The 21,409-nt window shown below is 41.9% G+C and overlaps 1 protein-coding gene across 4 annotated transcripts in view; it reads right to left on the reverse strand.

Annotated features, from left to right (window-relative positions):
* The window catches only part of SENP2 (SUMO specific peptidase 2), a 53,475-nt gene extending 40,302 nt beyond the window's left edge, over positions 1–13,173 (reverse strand). For 2 of the 4 annotated variants that reach the window (XM_056819869.1, XM_056819867.1), the window contains exons 1-6: positions 12,448–13,173; positions 9,442–9,485; positions 5,718–5,851; positions 5,324–5,390; positions 4,170–4,251; positions 2,534–2,708 (exon numbers count right to left, since the gene is read on the reverse strand). In XM_056819869.1, coding sequence (XP_056675847.1) covers positions 2,534–2,708; positions 4,170–4,251; positions 5,324–5,390; positions 5,718–5,851; positions 9,442–9,485; positions 12,448–12,551 — 606 coding nt within the window. In that variant the 5' untranslated portion in view covers positions 12,552–13,173. The remainder of the gene's footprint in view (positions 1–2,533; positions 2,709–4,169; positions 4,252–5,323; positions 5,391–5,717; positions 5,852–9,441; positions 9,486–12,447) is intronic. The other 2 variants (XM_056819866.1, XM_056819868.1) reach the window with 2 other exon arrangements.
* Between the last annotated feature and the right edge of the window lie 8,236 nt (positions 13,174–21,409).

Below are 21,409 nucleotides of genomic sequence, written 5' to 3' on the forward strand. Positions count from 1 at the left end.
GCAGCTGGATTCAGATGAGTAGTCTGGTCTGCAGATTGAAGTCTGAGTCATTCATTGGCATCAAGCTTGGTACAGGGTGATGCCATAGTAGAAAATTGAACTGCTGAGGGACAGCATGTCAGGGGCAAAAGCTCAGGGGGCAACCACTGTATAGGGCTGGGAAGGAGAAGAGAACCCAAGAAAAAAAAGTACCAGGGAGATTAAAAAAAAAAGTTTGTGATCTCTCACAAGTCAACAAAGAAGGGGATCCAGAAAGAGGGGACAGTAAAGAGTCTCAAAAATGACAGATGATAAGAGTTGGGACTGATATAGGGTCAACTAGATCCTTGGAAAAGCCAAGCTGAGCCAAATGATGAAAGCTATAGTTGAGAGCAAGCAGCAAGGAGGTAAAGGCTCCTAAAAGGGGATAAAAGGAAATTAGAAAGTAGCCAAGGGGAGTAAGAGTCCAATGGAAAGCATTGGTAGAACCAAAAGGTGATGGAAAGAGGCTCATAGAGAATGGACTGGGAGTGGGGGAAGTGGGTAGGATTGTCAGTGAGATAATTAAATATTCATTAAGTGCTCCCATATGCATAACTGGAGGGTTTAGGCCTAGTCAGGAATATCTGAGTTCAAATCCAGCCCCAAACAATTTACTCACTGTGTGTAAAATGAGCTGCAGAAGGAAACAGCAAACCACTTCAGTATCTTTGCAAAAAAAAAACCCCAATGGGGTCAACAAAAAGTTAGATGTGACTGAAACCAACTGAGAGGAGCAACATATGCAGAACTGCTAGGAAAGCAAAGACATAGCCAGAAAGTCGGCCTTAGAGAGGAGAGTAAGGACAACCCTTCCTCTGAAAAAGGAAAGAAGGAAAGCAAGTGACAGGTGTTGGGAAACAGCTACTTTAAAGAACATGACAAGGACTTGTTAAACACAAATCAGAAGTATTCTTGAGCAACTCAAAAGATTCCTTTGCTATGCTCCCAAGGCATATGATCCCAAGAGTTCGGGTCCCACGTACAATAGATACCCACCCACTGGGTAGCAGGTCTTAGCCCATGGCTGTAATGGAGATTGGGATGCTGTAAGAAATGATGAGTCCAGAGAACCATGGGAAGACTGAGGTACAAAAGGAAGCAGAGCCCAGAACAACAACTATATAACTAACAGAATGGAAGCCCAGGGGAAAGGTCTGAAAGAATGACCCAGCAGGGCCCCAAATGCTGCCCCTCAATGCTTTAGCCAGGCAGACACAAGACTGCATGCCACACCAGATTTCTTTCAACAGTTTTACTGAGCAGTTTTACTCAAATTCTTTCTCTTTCTTCTTTAAGAAAGGATTATTCTGCACAGCATCGAAGGGAGACTTTTTTCCAGACTCTGCTTCCCCTGTCCACAGGCAGGAATTATCAGGGCTGAGGGTCAGCTGTCTGAGCCCAAAGGGTGAGGGGCAATGGCTACTAAGGTCATGGTAGCATCTAGAGAGTTGAGGCTTAACTACAGATACAAATCAGGCCAGAGATGGGGAAATGGGCTGGAACCCCCAGAGAAGCCCAAGGGCCAGAAAGAGCATAAAGTAGGAATGAAGGGAATGAAGAGGTAAATTGGCAAGAGAGTGCTAGCCATCAGGATATGGAGCCACTGAGTGTTGAGGCACAATGGGCATACAGATCTGGGAGAAGTGGAGTATTTGGGGAGGTCCCTGGAGTGGAACTGTTGTGTGCCACAAGTGTCTGAAGGCCTCCACTATTCACCTGAAAATCCCTAGAAATGAAATCAGGGTAGTATGGAAGGAAAGTCCCTCAGTATGATGAGTATGGAGCTGACAGAACAGGGTAAGTGAGTAAGAAGTCTCCAGATAAAAGTCATCAAACTGGGAAGAAGGCAGCATAAATGTGCAGGAGGGAATGGAAAGAAATTGATTTAAAGGCAGATTACTTCCTACTTTTGTATACTTGGGGGTAATTCACTGACCCTCTCAGGGCCACTGGAAGATTTCTGAGGCCTCTCCACAGGTCTAAAATACTGTGATTCTGTGACTTCCAAAGAAGTAAAGCTAGGGGAGGCAGGGAACAGAGGAGCATCCATGGTGCAGATGTCCTGCTGGTCCCAGATAGGGTAGGGTGAGGGGGATTCTCTTCCAACTGGACAGGAAGTGATTTCCTCAGTGGGAAGGAAATATGGCTTCCATTAAAAGTGTCTTGGTCAGGGGCAGCTGAGTGGTTCAATAGATTGAGAGTCAGGCTCAGAGATGGGAGGTCCTGGGTTCAAATCTGGCCTCAGACACTTCCTGGCTGTGTGACCTTGGGCAAGTCACTTAAACCCCATTGCCTAACCAACAACAACAAAAAGTTTTCTTGGTCAAAAGGTCAAGAGGGAAATAAAGAGGAATCGCTCTCCTCCTCTCTCTTAAATGGGCTCCATACACTCATGCCTGCCAAATGCAAACAGACCAAGATACAAGAGTCCAGGTGTCCAAGGAAGGCCATTAGTTTCACTTTCAAGGGAACATCAACAAAGAAAGAACCAAAATGATTGCTCTGGACTTGCCTCTTCCACGGTACAGCGTGATCTCCTCAAAGCCCTGCCCGTTACTGCAGGGGATTTCTCCAAACGGTTCTTTTCTGGAACGACCTGCTTCTTGGCGAGAGGGTTGTCTGGGGGAGCCTTGACATGATGACGACCACTTATCCTTGTCTTACCAACTTGCTGGTTCCGAGGAAAACTATTGTATAGAGCAAAAACAACCAACAAGACTGAAACACCCAATCCCAGACCACCTGGACCTTCATGTGATCATCAAAGTTCACCCATTTGCAGATTTTCACAAAGAATCCCAGTTCAGAAAAGCAAAAGTCCAGATCACAGCCAGAGAGTGGCTCCAATCAAGGTCTTCCTAGTTTTCCAAGTCCTGCTATAACCCCACTGAATGCCCCACTCAATTCCCATCATCGACAACTTTCTCTAATCCCAAAGCTTCCCCATATCCTTGACTCTGGAGCTCTGCACCCCAATCTCTTTGAGAGCTGGCCAGTCATGAGAACCTACACTCAGCCCTTTTTCTCCTGTTTCTGGTCCTGTTCCACTAGACCCAAAGCTCAGAGAGATTCAGAATATTTAAGGTTCAGATGTGTTCACATAAGTATCACACATCACAAAAGTTTCAGCTAAAACAGAGATAAGACTTCTGGGGGACAGCCTGAGACCCTAGTTACCATTTAAAACCACCACTCAGAATCTATTTTTATTAGAAAGTTAGTTTAAGGTTTCAACCTGATTATAACTCAGAGACATCCTGTGGGGACTTCCTGATATGGCTAGCAAAGAGCCAGAAGGGGTAATTTCTAATTTTCAAAGCTATGGAAAAGCTATAAATTATCCAGCCTGTCTTCTTTCTTTGAAATACATCTGTTCCTGAAGGCTTTATCAAGACTCTCCAGGACTAGAGGTATAGTACAAATGGGCCAGAAGGGAAGGTCATTTTCCCATCCCTAAAACATAAACCCTAACACCTTTTTCATCTACCTGCTAAGACAGACTGTGAGGCATGTAAAGATATTTTTTGTCTGCTGTCTTTTTTTTTACTCCTGAATTTTAAAACTCTTACCTTCTGTCTATGAACCAATACTGTGTATTGATTTCAAGATAAAAGAACAGTCTGGATTAGGCAATGTAAGTTAAATAACTTGTCCAGAGTCACACAGGTTGGATTTTAACCCAGGACCTCCGGTCTCTAGACCTGGTTCTCAATCCACTGAGCCACCTAGCATCCCCCTCTGCTATCTTTTTAAAAGACTTTATCAGTAATATGCTTTAAGCACCATAAAAAAAATCAGGAAAATGAAACAAGCAAAAAACTAAAATATTTTTAGAGGACTTCAAAATGTGCAGATATTAAGTTGGTAAATTTCTGTCCACACTGGGGGCAGCTGGGTAAATCAGTGGATTGAGAGCTAGCCCTAGAGACGGGAGGTCCTAGGTTCCAATCTGGCCTCAGACACTTCCCAGCTGTGTGACCCTGGGCAAGTTACTTGACCCCCATTGCCTAGCCCTTCCCACTCTTCTGCCTTGAGCCAATACACAGTACTGACTCCAAGACGGAAGGTGAGGGTTTAAAAAATAAATAAATAAAAATAAATAAATTTCTGTCCACAGAAAAGCATAATTATCATTAGATGACAGTTACCTAAAGGAAGGCATATCCTGGCTTGGGGGATCCTGTCTCACTTTACTTGAATCTTCATTTTCTTCATTTGGCGTTTCCGTATCTACAAACAAAAGTATATTAGTAAACACTTGTGATGTGATACTTAGGTGAAGGGGAAATCATAGACTTTGACTGGTTTCCGTATGACAAGCAGGACTAAATATTTTGGCTTTCTCAATTAAATTACTGCATCCAGAAATTTCCTCTCCCTTTCCAAAGATGAAAACATGACAGGTCCCATCTAAAACAGAAAATGAGTAGAAAGCCTCAGAACAGTTATTCTCTGATTGAATAATAAGCTTTTAGGAAATGTCTAAATGAACACACCCGAAGGGGACCCTTGTTAGTGTTCCCTTAGAAACCACAGCTCTCTTCTAGAGCAGAGAATATCCAAAACATGATTTAAAATCCTCAGTGATTTGGAGATAGCCTTTCAGCATAAGGACTCTCTTTCTGGGTTACTTGAAAAGGAACATGAAGTAAGGTGTTTGAGAAGAACATGAAATGAGCTGTCACCAGATGGATGCTTGGAACACTAAATGATTCTAAGAGAATTATTCTAACTGTCATCAGAATTGGTCAACTAGACATAAAGGATAACTCCAAGTCACTAGCACAAGGCTAGTCCAATCCAGGCACACAAAGGTCTTGAAACAGGCCTAGCTCCACATCCTGTCACAGGCATCATCGAAGCCCAACAGAAAAAAGAGAAGCAACAAATCAGTTTGCTTCACTCTAGGAAAGAAATTCCTTATTCTAATGCTTTTTTCAAAGTCCAACCCTTCTTTCCTTTACATCTCACCTCCCCCCCAAATGAGCCCATATCCTGGGGTAGAGGACAGAAATTGCCATTAGCCTTTGACATCCTTGACCCCAGAATGACATGGAGTGAACGAGAGGCTGAAGTCCCCATCCTTCACCCTGAGATGCATAAAGTGGCCAAATCAGAGTGATGGGCAGGCAGTCCCATTCAATAGAAGGCCTAACTAAAAGAGAAAAGACATTCCTGAGGTTCATAGCATTGGTTTTGTTCCTCATTTCCCCCCACCATAACTCCAACCTGGTTAGAATGTTTCCCTTTCACATAGTGAAAGTTAGAAAAAGAAAAAACAATCTTCTGATATTCTTCTCACCCGATGTAAACACATTTTTCTCGGATCCAGAATTTGTCAGTTTATTAGGTGAATGTTTGGGAAGTGCCTTAAAAACAAAAAAGGAACCATTATGGTAAGAGAATTCATCCTTAAAAACAAAACTGTTCATATCAAAATCATCCTAAGTGTCTAAAATACAACTGTCTTCAAGAATAGACAAATTTTAATTTTTTAAATCTCTTAAAATAATGTAAAATAGAAATCATAGATGTTTAATATACATTAGTTTTTCCCCACTTGAAATATTAATAGTTATCCTGTTTATACAGGTCATGAATTTTAAAAGCAATTTTCCCTGTTTTTTATAATTCTGAAGATAATAACAATTGTCAGGGACCAACAACAAGCCATGTTTGGCTTTCATTCCACTGACCTCTTCGGCTGAATCCCCTGCCTGCTCGCCATTGCTGTCATTGGCCTCCGGGCACCTGGCGGGCTGGCGGGCCGGGGCACCAAAGAAGTTGGTGATATCCCAGATGCTCTTCTTGAATTGGTCAATCAAGCAATCTACAAATCAAGGAAGCACAAAATTAACATTTTGTGAAAAGAGGATTTCCTCTCTCAGAAAGGCCTTCCCTTCAGCTCTGGCAGCCTCAGTCCTTAAACAGTGCTTGTGGATGTACTTACATAAGCCAGAAAGCCAAGGGGGCTGCAGCATCAGTCAGACTCAGAGGGCCAGTTTCAAAACCCACCTCTGTTACTTACTACCTGGGTGACCTTGGGCAGGCTGCTTCCCCTTCTGTGGGCCTCAGTTTCCTCCTCTTTAAATGAGGGGGTTGGCCTCAATGGCCTCTGAGGTCCCTTCCAGCTCCAGATCTAGACCTGTGATCAAAAATCAGAACTGGCAAAACCCATGGCGTCTAACAGCACCTGGCACACATTTTAGGTGGGTCTTCCAAGATTCAGGGAATGGACAACTTTCCTGGAGATTTAGGAAAAAACTAAAAAAAGTGATTTTAAAGTAAACTCTTCAAGTGAAACAGCTAGTTTCCTGTTTTCTTCATCAAAGAATAGCAGCTTTGGAAAACCAAACACTGCTGCAAAAACTAACAAACAACTCACCACCCCTCCCCAACCTTCATATACAATCTCTTGCCATAGAGATGAGGTCACAAGGTATTAGTGAAAGCTTGCTCTGGGTATCTTCCCTCCAATTATACTTTGACACAATGTCCACTCAAAGGTCAACAGCAGGGGCAGCAAGGTGGCTCAGTGGATATGGTATGGGTTAAAAAAAAAAAGGTCAATAGCCTCACTGAACAGATTGTGCTTGTTTTAGCACTGATTGGGGCCACTGGACCATGCAAGAAGAGGGCAAGAAGGCCCTATGACTCTTTGGCCAAATGACACTACAGCTTGTGTTGGTTCTACTCTCATCCCATTCCTGATGGATCTTGGACTGACTCTGATCTTCCACCACCTCTGATCTTCTACCACCCGAGGATACAAAGGGGGAAAATCCCCCCCAAAAATAGTGGAGTATTTGTACCTTTTTTTTTTTTAAGCCCTTACCTTCTGTCTTCAAATCAATACTAAATATTGGTTCTGATGATGAAAAAAAGCAGTAAGGGCTAAGCAAATTGGGTGAAGTGTCTTGCCTGGGATCACACAACTAGGAAGTGTTTGAGGCCAAATTTGAACCCATAACCTCTCATCTCTAGACTTGGCTCTCTAACCACTTAGCCACCTAACTGATCCAGTCCTTGTGCCTTTGACTCAATCCTTCCTTTCCTCTAATATTACTCCCCTCTACTCTACAATGCATGCTAAAAATATCTTGATTTGCCCAACTAAATCTTATAATCTAGAAGGGCATTTTACATCCCTGTTTCAAAATTTAAAAAAAAAAAAAAACTTCTCAAAGCAATGATAGAAAAGTGATTAGACACCATCTTATACTACCTACTACAATAAGCTCCAAATATAGACTGGAATATCTGAGGTCATAAAATAATTTTTAAAAATTAGAAGGGAAGCAGCCTGAGTAGTCTTTCATAGCTAAGACTAGTAGAAAGAGATCTTAACTAAACAAGGGATAGTGATGGTCAAAAACTACAAGATTACATGAAATTGAAAAGCTTTTGTGTGAATAAAACTAATGTGACTAGGGTAAGAAGGGAAGGTGTTAAATGGGGGGGGGGGGGGGTTCTCCTTCAAATATTTCTGAAAAGGTTCTAAAATCTAAGATGGGGAATTGCACACACACAAATGCCCAAGAGTTAATCCCCAATGGATAAGTGGTCAAAGGATATTAATAAACAGTTCTCAACATTGCAAATAATTTATAAGAAATTACAAACAAATATACAAAAGATTACTTCATATCACAAAATCAAATTGCCTCAATCCAGCAAATTGGTCCAAAAGATCAAAGATGGGAAGAATCAGTGATAGAGAAGTCACAGAAAGCCAGTCACACTAATAAGCTGCTGCTGAAGCTTATTGATTGGGAAGCTACCCTAGAAGCCAATTTAAGATTATGTTAAAAAAAGGGGGGGGGGGACTGAAATGTCCACACCCTTTGACCCAGAAGGAGGTCAAGAATAGATTTTAGAAGGATCCATACACCCCCAAATATTTAAAACAACTTTTTAAATTTCTGCAATAGTAAAGAACTAGAAGCAAAGCAGATGTCTACTGGCCAAGGCCCAGCTAATCAAATGAATGCAATGAGCAATACTGTGCAACAAGAAAAGGCCAAGATGAGCTGCTGCTGTTTCAAGTCTATGGAACCAGAAAAACACCACAATCACAATACCATGAATGCCAAGGAAAAAAGGTGAAGCCGACTGCTATGTAATCCCAATGACCATTCCTTTCTCCAATCAGCCTCCCCCTTGAAGCCAAACCCTGTTCAATCACCCCTTGAACCCTGTTCTCTTCCAGGTCCCCCACCTATGCACTGCTCTCTTCCTTTCACCTTCCTGACCTGATGAATCCACTTATTCTACTCTCTTCTCTCCAGGCTCCTGGCCTTTGATTCTATTGAAAAGAGGAGAGAACCACAGTGGTGGTTCTGTGATTGCAAATAAAGGAATAGATGCAAAAGATTCTGAGTCAGACTCAACAAGGCCTAACATCCAAGAAGAAGGGAAGGGGCGGGGAGGGGGAGGTCCCCTATAGGGGTCCACAGTTCTGAGGCTGCTAACTCAGGTCCCTGGAATAGTGATTCCCTCAAAAAAAGCAAGTAAGTTCAGAAGAGGGGGTGGAAACGGTGAGTCTGAGAAGCCTCAGCTGATGATGTAGATAAAACTTCTAATTAAGACTGATAAAAGGACCTAGGCAAGCACTGCAAAAGCAAAGTGTATGAATCTCAGAAGTAGAGGTACCTATGCCTCAGAGGGCACCAATCCACCAAGTGAACATGTGAGGCTTTTCCATCTAGAAATTTGATTTTATTGAAATAGGGAACTCCCAACAAAGCAGCTATTGCCAAGAATAGGCCAGCAACTGTCAGGCAACTTTAGTCTTCAAGTTGTCTAAGGCACCAAGGCAACTTGGTTTCACTAAAGTCACACACCTAGCATATGTCAGAAGTTGACTCTGAAGTCATTTCTCTACTCACTATACCAAGCTGCCTGTCTTGGAGAGGCTTATACAATATTTTCCATTTAAAGCCAGCTCAATGTAAGGATCTCTCGGAGGCAGAAAAATGGGGAACAACACTCACAATCCACACATATTATGAGTGCTCTCTTCATCAGAGACTTCTCATTTCTTCCTATTAAGTAAACTGACTGCATGAATTTCTATGGTCAAAGGGATACCAAACCAATAATAGGTAGTCAGCTTCTGGTGATGAGCATCCCTAACTGTTCAATCAGGCATGCACTGGAATGCCTTTTCAGCTTGGAAGACTTGACATAGCTTACATACACAGAGGGAAGTATTTGGAAGAGGGCTTAAGCCCCTAAAATACTCCACAACACTCAATTTTTGGTAGAGCTCACAATTTTCTCTCACACAAATTTCTTTCACTCTTTCTCTTCTTTCCTTTCTCTCTTTTTTCTTCTTCCTCCTTCTACTACTACTACTATTACTACAACAACTACTTCTACTAAAACAACAACAGAGAATTGAAAAAGAATATTTAGTACCTAATCGTGGTCTTTTGGCTTGTATTTCATCATTGGCTGGCGCTCTGAGGAAAAAAACAGAAAATCAACATCATTACCTTATCAGGTATAAATGCTCCATTATGCATAAATATACCAAATCATTCCATCATTCCTCCACTCCCATTTTATTATCAAATGGGTATCAAGAAATGTTCTGAGACAGAATTGCATACTTCCAATTGCTTCTGTTCATATGGGGAAAATTGCATTGTAATTTAGATATCTGAGCCAGCTAAAGGTCTCATTTTTTTATACCAGTAACACTGAAAATAATCAATCATATGCCACAGACAATTCACTAAGCATCTAGCTCTTTTTATTTTGAATAAAAGCCTATATTGAAAAAAGCTCATTTAGGCTAAAAATCTCAGCACTTAAAATAAGATAAAGATTTTATTGAACAGCACTTGCCAACCAGGAGGTACAATCACATTATTTGGAGCAGTATATCAGTGCCTTAACACCAGTTACTTTTGAAATTTCCCAGGAGCACAATCTGAAATCCTCTCCCTTTGGCTTTTGAAGACACAAGTGAGGCTAGCAAACAGTAAATGAATGGCCCGCAGGCTAGGTACCTGCAAACCTTCTTTTCCCCCCTCATTAATCTCAAGATTTCATCAATAAAAATAAAGGGACTTTGGATACAGAGCAAATACCCCATACTGTCCTTGGGTTTTAGGACAATCAGCATTTATTAAAGGCCTACTAAAGACAAATCAGGAAAGGAGCTGGGGGAAATACAAACATCAAATAAGACTATCTCAGATAACATAGGGCTCATAATCTAGCAGGAGGCTTTAGAATAGGAGTTCTAAATTCTGAGGGAGTCATGGAGACCTCTGGCAGCAATCAGGTAAAGCCTATGGAATCCTCTTCAGAATGTTTTAGAATGCACAACATAAAAATATACAGGATAAAAAAGGAAACCAACTATGAACTACAGTAATCCAAATACTGAACACCACCACCATCACAAATTCACAGACTCCAGATTAAGAACATCAACTCTATTAGCTAATATGACAGAAAAGGAAAATGACAAATTCTGGAGGGGTTGTGGGAAAAGTGGGACACTAATGCACTGTTGGAGGAGTTGTGACCTGTTCCAATCATTCTGGAGAGCTATCTGGAGCTATGCTCAAAGGGTTATAAAACTGTGCATATCTTTTGATCTAGCAAAACCACTACTAGCTCTGTATCCTACACAAATTTTTTAAGAAAAGGAAAAGGAACTGTTTGTACAAATAAATTTATGGCGGTTCTCTTTGTGGTAGCAAAGAATTGGAAACTGATAAAATGTCTATCAATTGGAGAATGGCTGAGCAAGTTGTGGTACATGATCATAATGAAATGCTATTGTGTTAAAAGAAATGATGAGCAGGAGGATTTCAAAAAAACCTGAAAAGATCTTCATGAACTGATGCTGAATGAAGTGAACAGAACTAGAACATAATACATAGCGACAGCAATAATGCAAAATGAACAACTGTGAATGACTTAGCTATTCTCAGCAATACAATGATCCAAGACAACCCCAAAAGGCTCATGATGAAAAATGCTATTCACCTCCAGAGAAAGAAATGATGGTGTCTGAATGCAGATGGAAGCAGGTCATTCTATATGAGTTTTTGTGGTTTTAAAAAAATGTGTCTTTTTCCACAACAGGACAAATATGGAAATATGTTTTGTTTGATAGCATATGTATAACCAATAGCAAATCAACTGTCTCAGGGAGGGGAAAGGGGAAGGAGGGAGAGACTGAAACTCAAAATGTCAGAAAACAAATGTCAAAATTGAATTTCTATGAAAATGGTAAAAATAAAGCATTACTGTTAAAAAAAATATCTGCTTTAAAGCTACAGATGTAGGTGTATAACATAAATTACTGCAAAATGGTTGCATAGCAAGTGCATAAAAATGTTAGAAGCCAGAGAGAGGCTGAGAGAAGGGAAGAATCTTTTCTGAATTCCTCGGTAACGAGAACTGGAATGGGAAGTAGCACAAGCTGGTGCAAAGAGCATCCTTTGCTTTCTCCTCCCCAATAAGTGTACAATAAAATGGTGCATTGTAGACTATTTTCCTTGTGTGAACTGGGCATTCAATTTTCCTCTCCAGCTCTCATTTTCTCCTACAGAACTCCAATTAAATCTCCATCTAATTAGACAAGTCTCTCTGACAACACAATTTTCTCCTAAAGAGGCAGAATGGCACGTTCCAAAGAGCTGAAGAAAAGTCAAAATGATCTCTTTTGACACTAACCACATGGCTTTGGGGAAGTCACTAAATCCCCTGTGCCCCATTTTCCTCAAAAAATAAATTGCAGTACAAAATGACTGCAACGCCTTCTTTACAAAATGACAAAGGAAAATAATTAAGGAAATTGGTCAGGACCACGGGATGGCATTCCAAGATTGGCGCTTCTGGCCTTTACTCTAACATACAAAGTAACTCGCGGGGCTTTCCACTCCTGCCCACCCCCACCCTCATCCCCATCCCCCACCCCCGCCAAGCAGGCATCAGGCCTGGCTCTCAGCCTCCCATGGTTACTTAGTATTTATTTCTCTGCTCGGTAGCCCCCCCACCCCCACCCCACAGTCCCCCGCCTCGACTGACAGCTGCAGAGCTGGCCCAGATCCCGCCAAAGATCATTGCATCCAGCCCCTCATGGACAGAACAAGATCCTTCGGGGTTTTTCTCGGGCTCTGCATCACTAAAACCCCAGCGGCCAGATCAGCCGCAGCTGTCAATCCGAGGATCGGCCTGTAAACAAGACCCGCCCCCGACTCCGCCGCCACAACCAAGGGGGACCCGATCCCGCGACTCCCGCTCCCCACCCTCCCCGGGTCGGTCGGTGCCCACGATCCCAAGATGAAGAGTAGGAAACGGAGGCATGGGGAGGGGCAAGCCGCGGGGGCCCGGGCTGGCCGCAGCCAGCAAGCGCCTAAAGAGTGCTTGGGGCCCCGCCCGCGCGTGCGCGTCTCTCACCTGTCCGACAGCCGCCTCTTGTGTACGGCCTCGGCTCCGGGCTCCGGGCCGCGACGCGGCCTCCAGAACACGGAGTGGAAAACACTAACCAGCCATCTGTACATACCAAGCTGGCGTGGGAACAGCGGAGGCCGACACAGGCCAAGAGCCGGCGCCTGCAGCCGGAGCCGGACACGAAGCCGGAGCCTCTTCTGCCACTGCCCCCACAGCTGCAGCCGCCGCCTCCGCCTCCGCCGTAGGCGCCGCCGCTGCTGCTGTTGCTGTTGCTGCTGTTGCTGTTGCTGCTGCTATCGCCGCAACCTCCGCCTCAGATGCCAGCAGCCAGACCACAGCAACGTCGCTAACTTGTGACGCCGCCCACACGCCCACAGGAAACGCTTCCCCACTGCGCCGGCGCCGACCACTGACGTCACCGTCCCCTGTCGCACCCTCGGGACCCCTGCTCGTTGGTGCATGCGCAGAAGCCCCCTGCCCCACCCCACTTCATCCCGATGGTCCCGATGGAGATCCGGAGAACGAGGCTCCGCGAAACTCTTATCCCGGACAAGTCAAGAGGATTCAGGGACGGGGCTATTGCTACCCTACCGCCAATCCTGAGGCGCAGGGCACGAAACCCAGCACCGCCCACTGCGCCCCACCCTAACTTTTTCTCTCTGGAGAATGGAGTAGGAGTCGTGACGGGCCTGGGCACGGGCACGGGCACGGGCACGGGCATTAAAGACGGTTGGGCTCCAGCGGGCCGGGCGCGCGGCCGTTTGATGCGAGAACTGTGACCGTTGGTCACTCCTCGCAGAGGCGTCTGGTTTGGTTTATGCCTGCGCATGCGCTATCGTTTCTCCATCAACCCTTGTCCCCTTCCCCTACTTCCCCGCAGTGGTCCTCCATAAAAGGCACCTAGGCAGGGATGGCCAAAGGTAGCATCCCTTCTCCAGCATCCTCCAGAGTAATCCTCCTTCTGCGTAATACCTCCAGGAAGGGGAGCTCACCACCTTATCAAGCAAGCCCATCTCACCTTGGGATGCTCAGAGGTCATCTGCTCCATTCTGTGTCCACACATTCACATCCCTTTTCAGCATCCCCCAAGAGTGGTCCTCCAAGTACCTGAATCAGCATCCCTTGATTATACCCTCCAAAATACCCCTTGAACTGGTCCTCCAATCTCTACTTCAATAGCTTCAGCAGTATAGAACTGCACAGTAGCTTGCCATGCAGTCAGTCATTCATTAGGAAATTTTCCTTTATATTGAATAGAAGTCTACCTATACCCTCTGATCTATCTTCTCTTTATCATGGCATTAGGAGAGTAGAGGCCAATAACTGAAAAGTTGCTAAGGGGTTTAAACTTTTTTTGAGATAGTGACCTATCTCACCCCTATCACTATCCCCTCTCCAAAGTTGTTGTTATTTAAATAAAGCCTGTTAAATACAAAGTCTTGCCACTTTTAGAGGTCAATCAGCATTAAACACCTACTAGGAGCTAGGCCCTGTGCAGGGAATAGGAAGACAAAAGATAGACCCTTCCCTCAAAGAGCTCACAGTCTAATGGGAGAGACAACCTGCAAACAACCATATATAAACAAAATATATGCAAGATAAATTGGAGCTAATCAGAGGAGATACTACCAGTAATGTACATACATATATTAAGTTAAATATAAATAAAATTTATGTGAACAAAAATACAAGGGGGGAGGCAAAATTAACAAATTCAGCAAGCTGAATTCTAGCTACAGCATTAATATATTATTAATATTGTCTAGTCACTAACATACTCACATTGCTATTTTTCATGTGACAAACAAATTGGAAACAGACAAAAAACTTGAGAGCTCCTGGGCTAATCATTAATTGCCCAGCTGTTGTTGTTGTTCTATCTTTTGATTTCGCCTTCTGTACATATCAGGTTATTGCATACAGTGCATTGCAGATACATTTTAGTAATAGTGCACTGGTCTTCAACATATAGATTTAAAAACACAGTAGAAATTGTCTAGTTAAATCCTCTCATCTTCAAAATAGAGGGAAAAAAGTCTATAGAGGTAAATTGCTTTGCAAGATTGTAGTTAACAATGGCTTCATTTACGTTCATTGCACTGAAGACTACAGTCTTTTGATTCTACTAATCTCACCTCTTTCTTCAGGGCACAAGCCAAAATCCATGTCTAACCTCCTCAAACTGGTGTAGTCAGCACTGACCTTTCCCCTTAAAGTAGACTCAAATACTTACTACTACTATGACTAATATTAATAATAATACTAATGCTAATAAATACTAATATTAATAACAATTTGTTGTTCAGTCATTTTTCAGTTGTGTCCAACTCTTTGTGATTCCATTTGAGTCTTTCTTGGTGTAGATACTAGAGTGGTTTACTATTTCCTTCTTCAGCTCATTTTACAGATAAGGAAACTGAGGTAAATAGGGTTAAATGACTTCCCCAAGGTCACACAGCTAGTAATTATCAGAGGCTGGTTTTAAACTCAGGTCTTCCTGACCGCAGGCCTGGCACTCTCTCCATTATAGTATGTAGCTGCCCTATTAAGAATAATACTATTATTTTTTCATTAAAGTGTGAGTTTCTTAAGGGCAGGGACTACTTTTTATCTCTTTTTTTGTATACCCAGAGCTTAGCACAATGTCTGACACACATTAGAAGCCTAATAAATACTTAATGACATTCAATCTATCACGTTCAGGTATGCAAAGTGCTTTACAAATATTATCTCATTTTATCCCATTATTCAAATGGATCCATGATATTAACTCGTGAGTTCCTTCCAGTGATGAAGATGGCAACCCATCTGTGGTTACCCACCTTGTACGAGGGTACCAGGGTAATGGAGTCCTCTAGCCTGTCACCCCTTTATGTCATCAAGTGTCCAGTCCAACTTCTCTGTCTTATAATGTCTTGAAAACATCCCTTACTCTCATCCCTCTTCTGTGTTCCATGTTGGTCACTGTTGCAGACTGCTTGCACCCACAGTAAATCTCTCTTTCTCTCTGTGATTCTTGTCTTTGGTTCTTCAGAGGCAGTGACCCCTATTCCAGTGCACTCTGTCATTTAGTAATACCAGTAAAATCTTTGGTTTGAAAAGATGGGTCTTTACTATATATAATAAGAGAAATTTAGGGTTCGTAAACAAAAAAAAAAGCCCTACAATTTCTTGGAGGCAATGTAGCACACTTTCTTCCTCCCATTCAACTTACCCTAGATAGACAGAATATCAGACAATGTCTATACAGGTTCCCTTCAGATGTATGTTGAAACCTGAGCAATAGGCATCATTCATCCAGTTCATCTTTTCTGTGTGGAAGGTTCGGTTAAACTCCTTTGAGTGATTATAGCTCTCTTGCAGAGACCTGATATAAACAGTACAATACCATCTGCAAACAGGAGTGTCAGGAGGACTAGATCTCACTATCTGTAGGGAATCCTTCCTTACCCTGAATTCTGCACCATATCTCCTCCACCATGGTGAGGAATATCTTTGACCAACATACATCTCCCTGTTTGACATCTTGTTGGATGCTTGTCATTGAAAAGGATTATTTCTGTTGTTAAATCTTCCAAGAAATTCATGTCTATTTGTGATTAGTTACAAATTTGTTATATAAGCTGCAGCATGGCAATCCTTTTTTTAAATTCTGCAATTAAATATAAAAAAGGAAGTCCTTCCAAACACACAGAACACAAGCAGATAACTAGCTGAGACTGTGTCATCTTCAGTCCTCATTCTCACTCCCATATCTGATATGTGATGGTATCTTTCATTTCTAATTTCACCAAGTCAGTCTGTTAAATAATAATGATTTATTATTAAGTATGATATATTATTTCTACTATCTGCCAGGCACTGTGCTAAGCTCTGATAATTTAAAGAAAATCAAAAGACAGCCTGTACCCTGGAGGAGCTCACAATCTAATAGAGACCACAGGCATTTATCTTTAAAAGAGCTATACATGGGGTAAATAGGAGATAATCAACTGGAAAGACATGAGAATTGAGAGGGATAAGAAGAGTCTTCCAGTAGAAGGTGAGATTTGAAGAAAGGAGGGGGAGATGTGCTTCCTTAAATACCCCAGTAGCTACCATTTTCCTATGGACCTATACTTTATGTTTCTGAATTTGATAATGTTGTGTCTTGTTAGAAGTAATTTTTCTATGGGATTTTGTTTGACTTGCTTATCATGTTTGGGTCTCCCACCTTCAACTCTGACTCCACAGTCAGTGAGAGGATTTTTGCTTTATTTTGTCAGAAAATGTGTGTGTGTGTGTGTGTGCCAGTGTCCTTGAGCTTATCTGTGTAAACTTGTAGTAAACAGTGTTGTCTAACATCTCAACACAAAAAATATTTTTTTAATTTTTTAATTGAAAATTTTATTTAATTAATTAATTTAGAATATTTTTCCGTAGTTACATGATTCATGTTCTTTCCCTCCTCTCCTCCCCTCTCCCCATAGCTGATGCGCAATTCCACTGGGTTTTACTTGTCAATACAAAAATTATTAAACAAGAAGAAGAATATTCTATGCAGTTAGTGCACAATTGGAAATTAAATAATCTAATTCTTCAAAACTGGTGGATCAAATAACAAACCATAGAAATAATTACTGAGTTCATTAAAAAGAATGAAATTGAGGAGACAACCGACCAAAATCTATGGGAAAAGCCAAAGCAGTACCCAGGGGAAATTTGATATCCCTGAGTGCCTATATCAACAAAATAGAAAGGGAGGAGATCAATGAATTGGGCATGCAACTTAAAAAACTAGAAAAAGAACAAATTAAAAACCCTCAGATGAAAACTAAATTGAAAATCCTAAAAATCAAAGGAGAAATTAATAAACCTGAAAGTAAAAGAACTATTGAACTAATAAGACTAGGAGCTGATTCTGTGAAAAAAAGCAAATTAAAAATAAAGTATTGGTTAATCCGATTAAAAAGAGGAAGAAGATAATCAAATTAATAGTATCAAAAATGAAAAGGGCAATCTCACCTCTAATGAAGAAGAAATTAAGGCAATTATTAAGAGTTATTTGCCCAATTATATGACAATAAATATGACAATCTAGGTGAAATGGACAAATGTTTACAAAAATATAAAGTGCCTAGATTAACAAAAGAGGAAATAGAATACTTAAAAAAAAAACAAAACCCTTACCTTCCATCTTGGAATCAATACTGTATATTGGTTCTAAGGCAGAAGAGTGGTAAGGACTAGGCAATGGGGTTAAGTGACTTGCCTGGGGTTACACAGCTAGGAAGTGTCTGAGGCCAGATTTGAAACCAGGACCTCCCATCTCTAGGCCTTGCTCTCAATCCACTGAGCCACCCAGCTTTCCCAGAAATCAAATACTTAAATAATCCCATCTCAGAAAAAGAAATTGACCAAGCCATCATTGAACTCCCTAAGAAAAAAATCCCCAGGGCCATATAGATTCACAAGCGAATTCTAACATTTAAAGAACAACTAATCCTAATACTATACAAACTGTTTGACAAACTAAGCAAAGGAGTCTTGCAAAATTCTTTTTATGACACAGATAGGGTACTGATTCCCAAGCCAGGAAGACCAAAAACAGAGAAAGAAAACTATAGACCAATCTCCCTAATGAACATAGATGCAAAAATCTTAAATAAAATACTAGCAAAGAAACTTCAGCAAGTCATTACAAGGATTATTTACTATGATCAGGTGGGATTTATACCAGAAATGCTAGACTGGATTAATTAATATTAGGAAAGCCATCCATGTAATTGACCATATCAACAACCAGACTAACAGAAATCATACATAGTTAGTACAAATTCCCAGAGTTGGGAGATGGAGTGTATTATTCAAGGAATGACATGGAGGCTATTGTCCCTGGATTGAAGTATAGGGGAGAGTAAGGTGTAAGAAGCCTGCTCAGAATATTTGGTCCTGGAGAAAAAAGGGTGACACTAGGGTCTCTTGAGTGGGGGTGGGTATGAGGTTGGGTGATTGGTTAGACCGACATGTTATGAAAATCACTCTGATAGCTGAATGGAAGATGAACTGAAACCGGGAGAGTCAGGCAAATCTACCAGAATCTATTGCAATAATCCAGGCATGGATAATGAGGGTTTGCACCAGGATAGTGGCAAATGTCCAAGGAGAGAAGGAGTCATATTTCAGGAACATTACATAAAATTGACTGGATATTGAGGTGAGAGAGAGTAAGAAAGTCAAAGGAATGAAAGAATGGCCTACAAGACAGTGATTCCTTTTGGGATTTGTGTCAGGCAAAGCCCCTTGCCTTCTCATTCTCTCGCTACAGATTGGAGAAGGCATAGAGAAAGCTTGGAGGGAAAAGGGATAGACACACACACTGAGTCTTGACCCTGTTTAGGGCAGTCTTGAGTACAGAATATGGTAGAACCTTTCCTAAGGTCTAAGCAGATTTCTATAAAGCTATTTATACTCGGGTACCTATAATTCTTTTCCACAAGAATGAGACATGAGCCCTTTCCCACTGGGTCAGTGGACTTCCCAGAGTCCCAACAGTGAGGATAAAATGTGGGGAGCCACTGATCTCATTGAATACTAGCCTGGGACAAGTTTAAAATTGAGGAGACATGAAGTCTTGTGAAATAAATTCCACTGTTAATCATGGTCGAGGAAAACAAGTTTCCTTAAGGCATATTCCTTTTATTGAACATTTTTTAAAAAACTTAAAACAAACAAAAAAGATATTTCCATTGCAGGACAGAAGAAAAAAAAAGAGGATTTTATATCAAATTGTGGATCTCCCTTTGACACTGTTCACTTTAAAGAAATGTATAGAGTAAACCCTATATGCTTCTTTCACAAAGGTCTTGTTTGTTTCTGAATTTCCATCTGCTCCCTTTGGAGCACTGGAAAAGATGCTGATAACCTTCTGGGGGGTGGGGGGTGATTACTACCATTGCTAATTGCCCCTGCCCCTGTCACCTCTCCCACCATCAAGGAAGATGCATTTGGAACAATAAGTACAGCCCAACAAAATCCACAATGCCCTTGTCCCAAAATGTCTTGTTTATTCGCCTGTGTCCATCCCTGCTCTGGCGGGAGGTGGCCACCCTCCTGCTTTGTCTCAGAGCCTCTGCAGGTCCTTGATTGGCTGTTGCTTGGAGACGAGGTGTTCAGCCTTTCAGATCTATTTTCCTGGATGCTGTTCTCCTAATTCTACTAATTTCCCTCTGCACTGGCTCACGCTATCCAGGATTCTCTGCAATTATCTTTCATTTTGTACCATGAAGTCGTATTGCACTAATCTGTACATACAATGTTTTCTGCCATTCTCTTCAGTGTCTGAGAGGCGATAAGAAGCAATCCTTTGTCTCCTCCCCGCCCCCCTCCATTTCAGCGAGCCGGTTTCCTTTCTCCAGTAGCCCTCCCTCTTCCCCACTCCCTGTTGCCTGGACCACGTGACAGTGCGGCTGGGTGGAAAACCTCTGTCCATTTCAGCTTCTCTGACCCTCCATGTTTTATTCTCTCACACCTCGATTCTAAAGAGCAAGATCCGCCCCTCCCTTCCCCCACTTTCTTTCTTTTTCTAGTCATCTATTGCTCCTTTTAGCCTCCTTTCTTCTTTCCCTCCTCAAACTCACAGAACGCAATCCAACCCAGCCCCAACCCAGGACCTTCTTTTGTCTTTGGGCAGCTAGCTGGTTCAGGGACTAGAGCCCCAGCTCTGGAGTGGGAAGGGCTAGAGCAAGCCACTCCACTTCTGTTTGCCTCAGTTTCCTCATTTTTAAAATGGGGATAATAATAGCACTTGTCTCTTGGGATTGTCATCGGGTTTCAATGAAATAATAACTCTAAAGGGCTTAGCACAGAGCCTAGGGCAGTTGGGTGGTCCAGTGGATAAAGTATCAGGTCTAAACTCAGGAAGATCAGTCTGCCTGAGTTCAAATCTGGCCTCAGATATTATATGGCCCCATGCAAGTCATTTAACTCAGTTTCCTACACTGTCAAATGAGCTGAAGAAGGAAATGGCCAACTATTCCAGTATCTCTGCTAAGAAAACCCTGAACCCTGTTGGCCTCAGTTTCTTCTTCTGTAAAATGAGCTGGAGAAGGAAATGGCCAACCACTCCAGTATCTCTGCTAAGAAAACCCTGAACCCTGTTGGCCTCAGTTTCTTCCTCTGTAAAATGATTGGGAGCAGGAAATGGTCAACCACTCCAGTATTTCTGCCAAGAAAACCCTGTTGGCCTCAGTTTCTTCCTCTGTAAAATGAGCTGGAGAAGGAAATGGCCAACCACTCCAGTATTTTTGCTATATAAAACAACAACAAACAGAAGAAAACCCAGGGGGGTTGCAAAGAGTCAGACACAACTTAAAAGACTAAACAACAACCACAGTGCCTGACATTTACTAAGTGCTATATAGATATTAACTTATTATTATTATTACTTGAGTTCAAATCCAGTCTCAGATACTTACTAGCTGTGGGTCCTGAGCAAGTGATTTGACCTCTGTTCGATTCAGTTTCTTTCCTTGTAAAATGGGGATCATACAAAGCGTGCTCTCTTTCACCTTAGTTTATTTTGGAGTTTTGGTTTTATATGAGTATATTCTTACAACAATGACCAATATGGAAGTATGTTTTGCATGATAATACACCTATGACCCAGTTCAAATTGCTTGCCATCTCTGAGAGGGGGGAGGGAGGGTAGGAAGGGAGACAATTTGAATATTCTTCAGGAAACATATTAAAAATTGTTATTCTATGTAACTGGGACATTAAAATATCTTTGAATTTAAAAAAGCTGGGATCATAATAGCACTTACCTCTCAGGGTTGTGGTGGGGTCGAGTGAGAAAATAATTGTGAAGAGCTTCCCACAATGCCTACCACAGAGTAGGCACTGTGTAAGTGTTAGCTGATGTTATTGCACTTCCTCGACATCTTCTGTTTATTAGACTTTTTATTTTATTTGATTATTTCTTGCTGTT

This window comes from Monodelphis domestica, chromosome 2, assembly GCF_027887165.1.
Source record: "Monodelphis domestica isolate mMonDom1 chromosome 2, mMonDom1.pri, whole genome shotgun sequence".
In the NCBI taxonomy this organism is placed as follows: Eukaryota; Metazoa; Chordata; class Mammalia; order Didelphimorphia; family Didelphidae; genus Monodelphis; species Monodelphis domestica.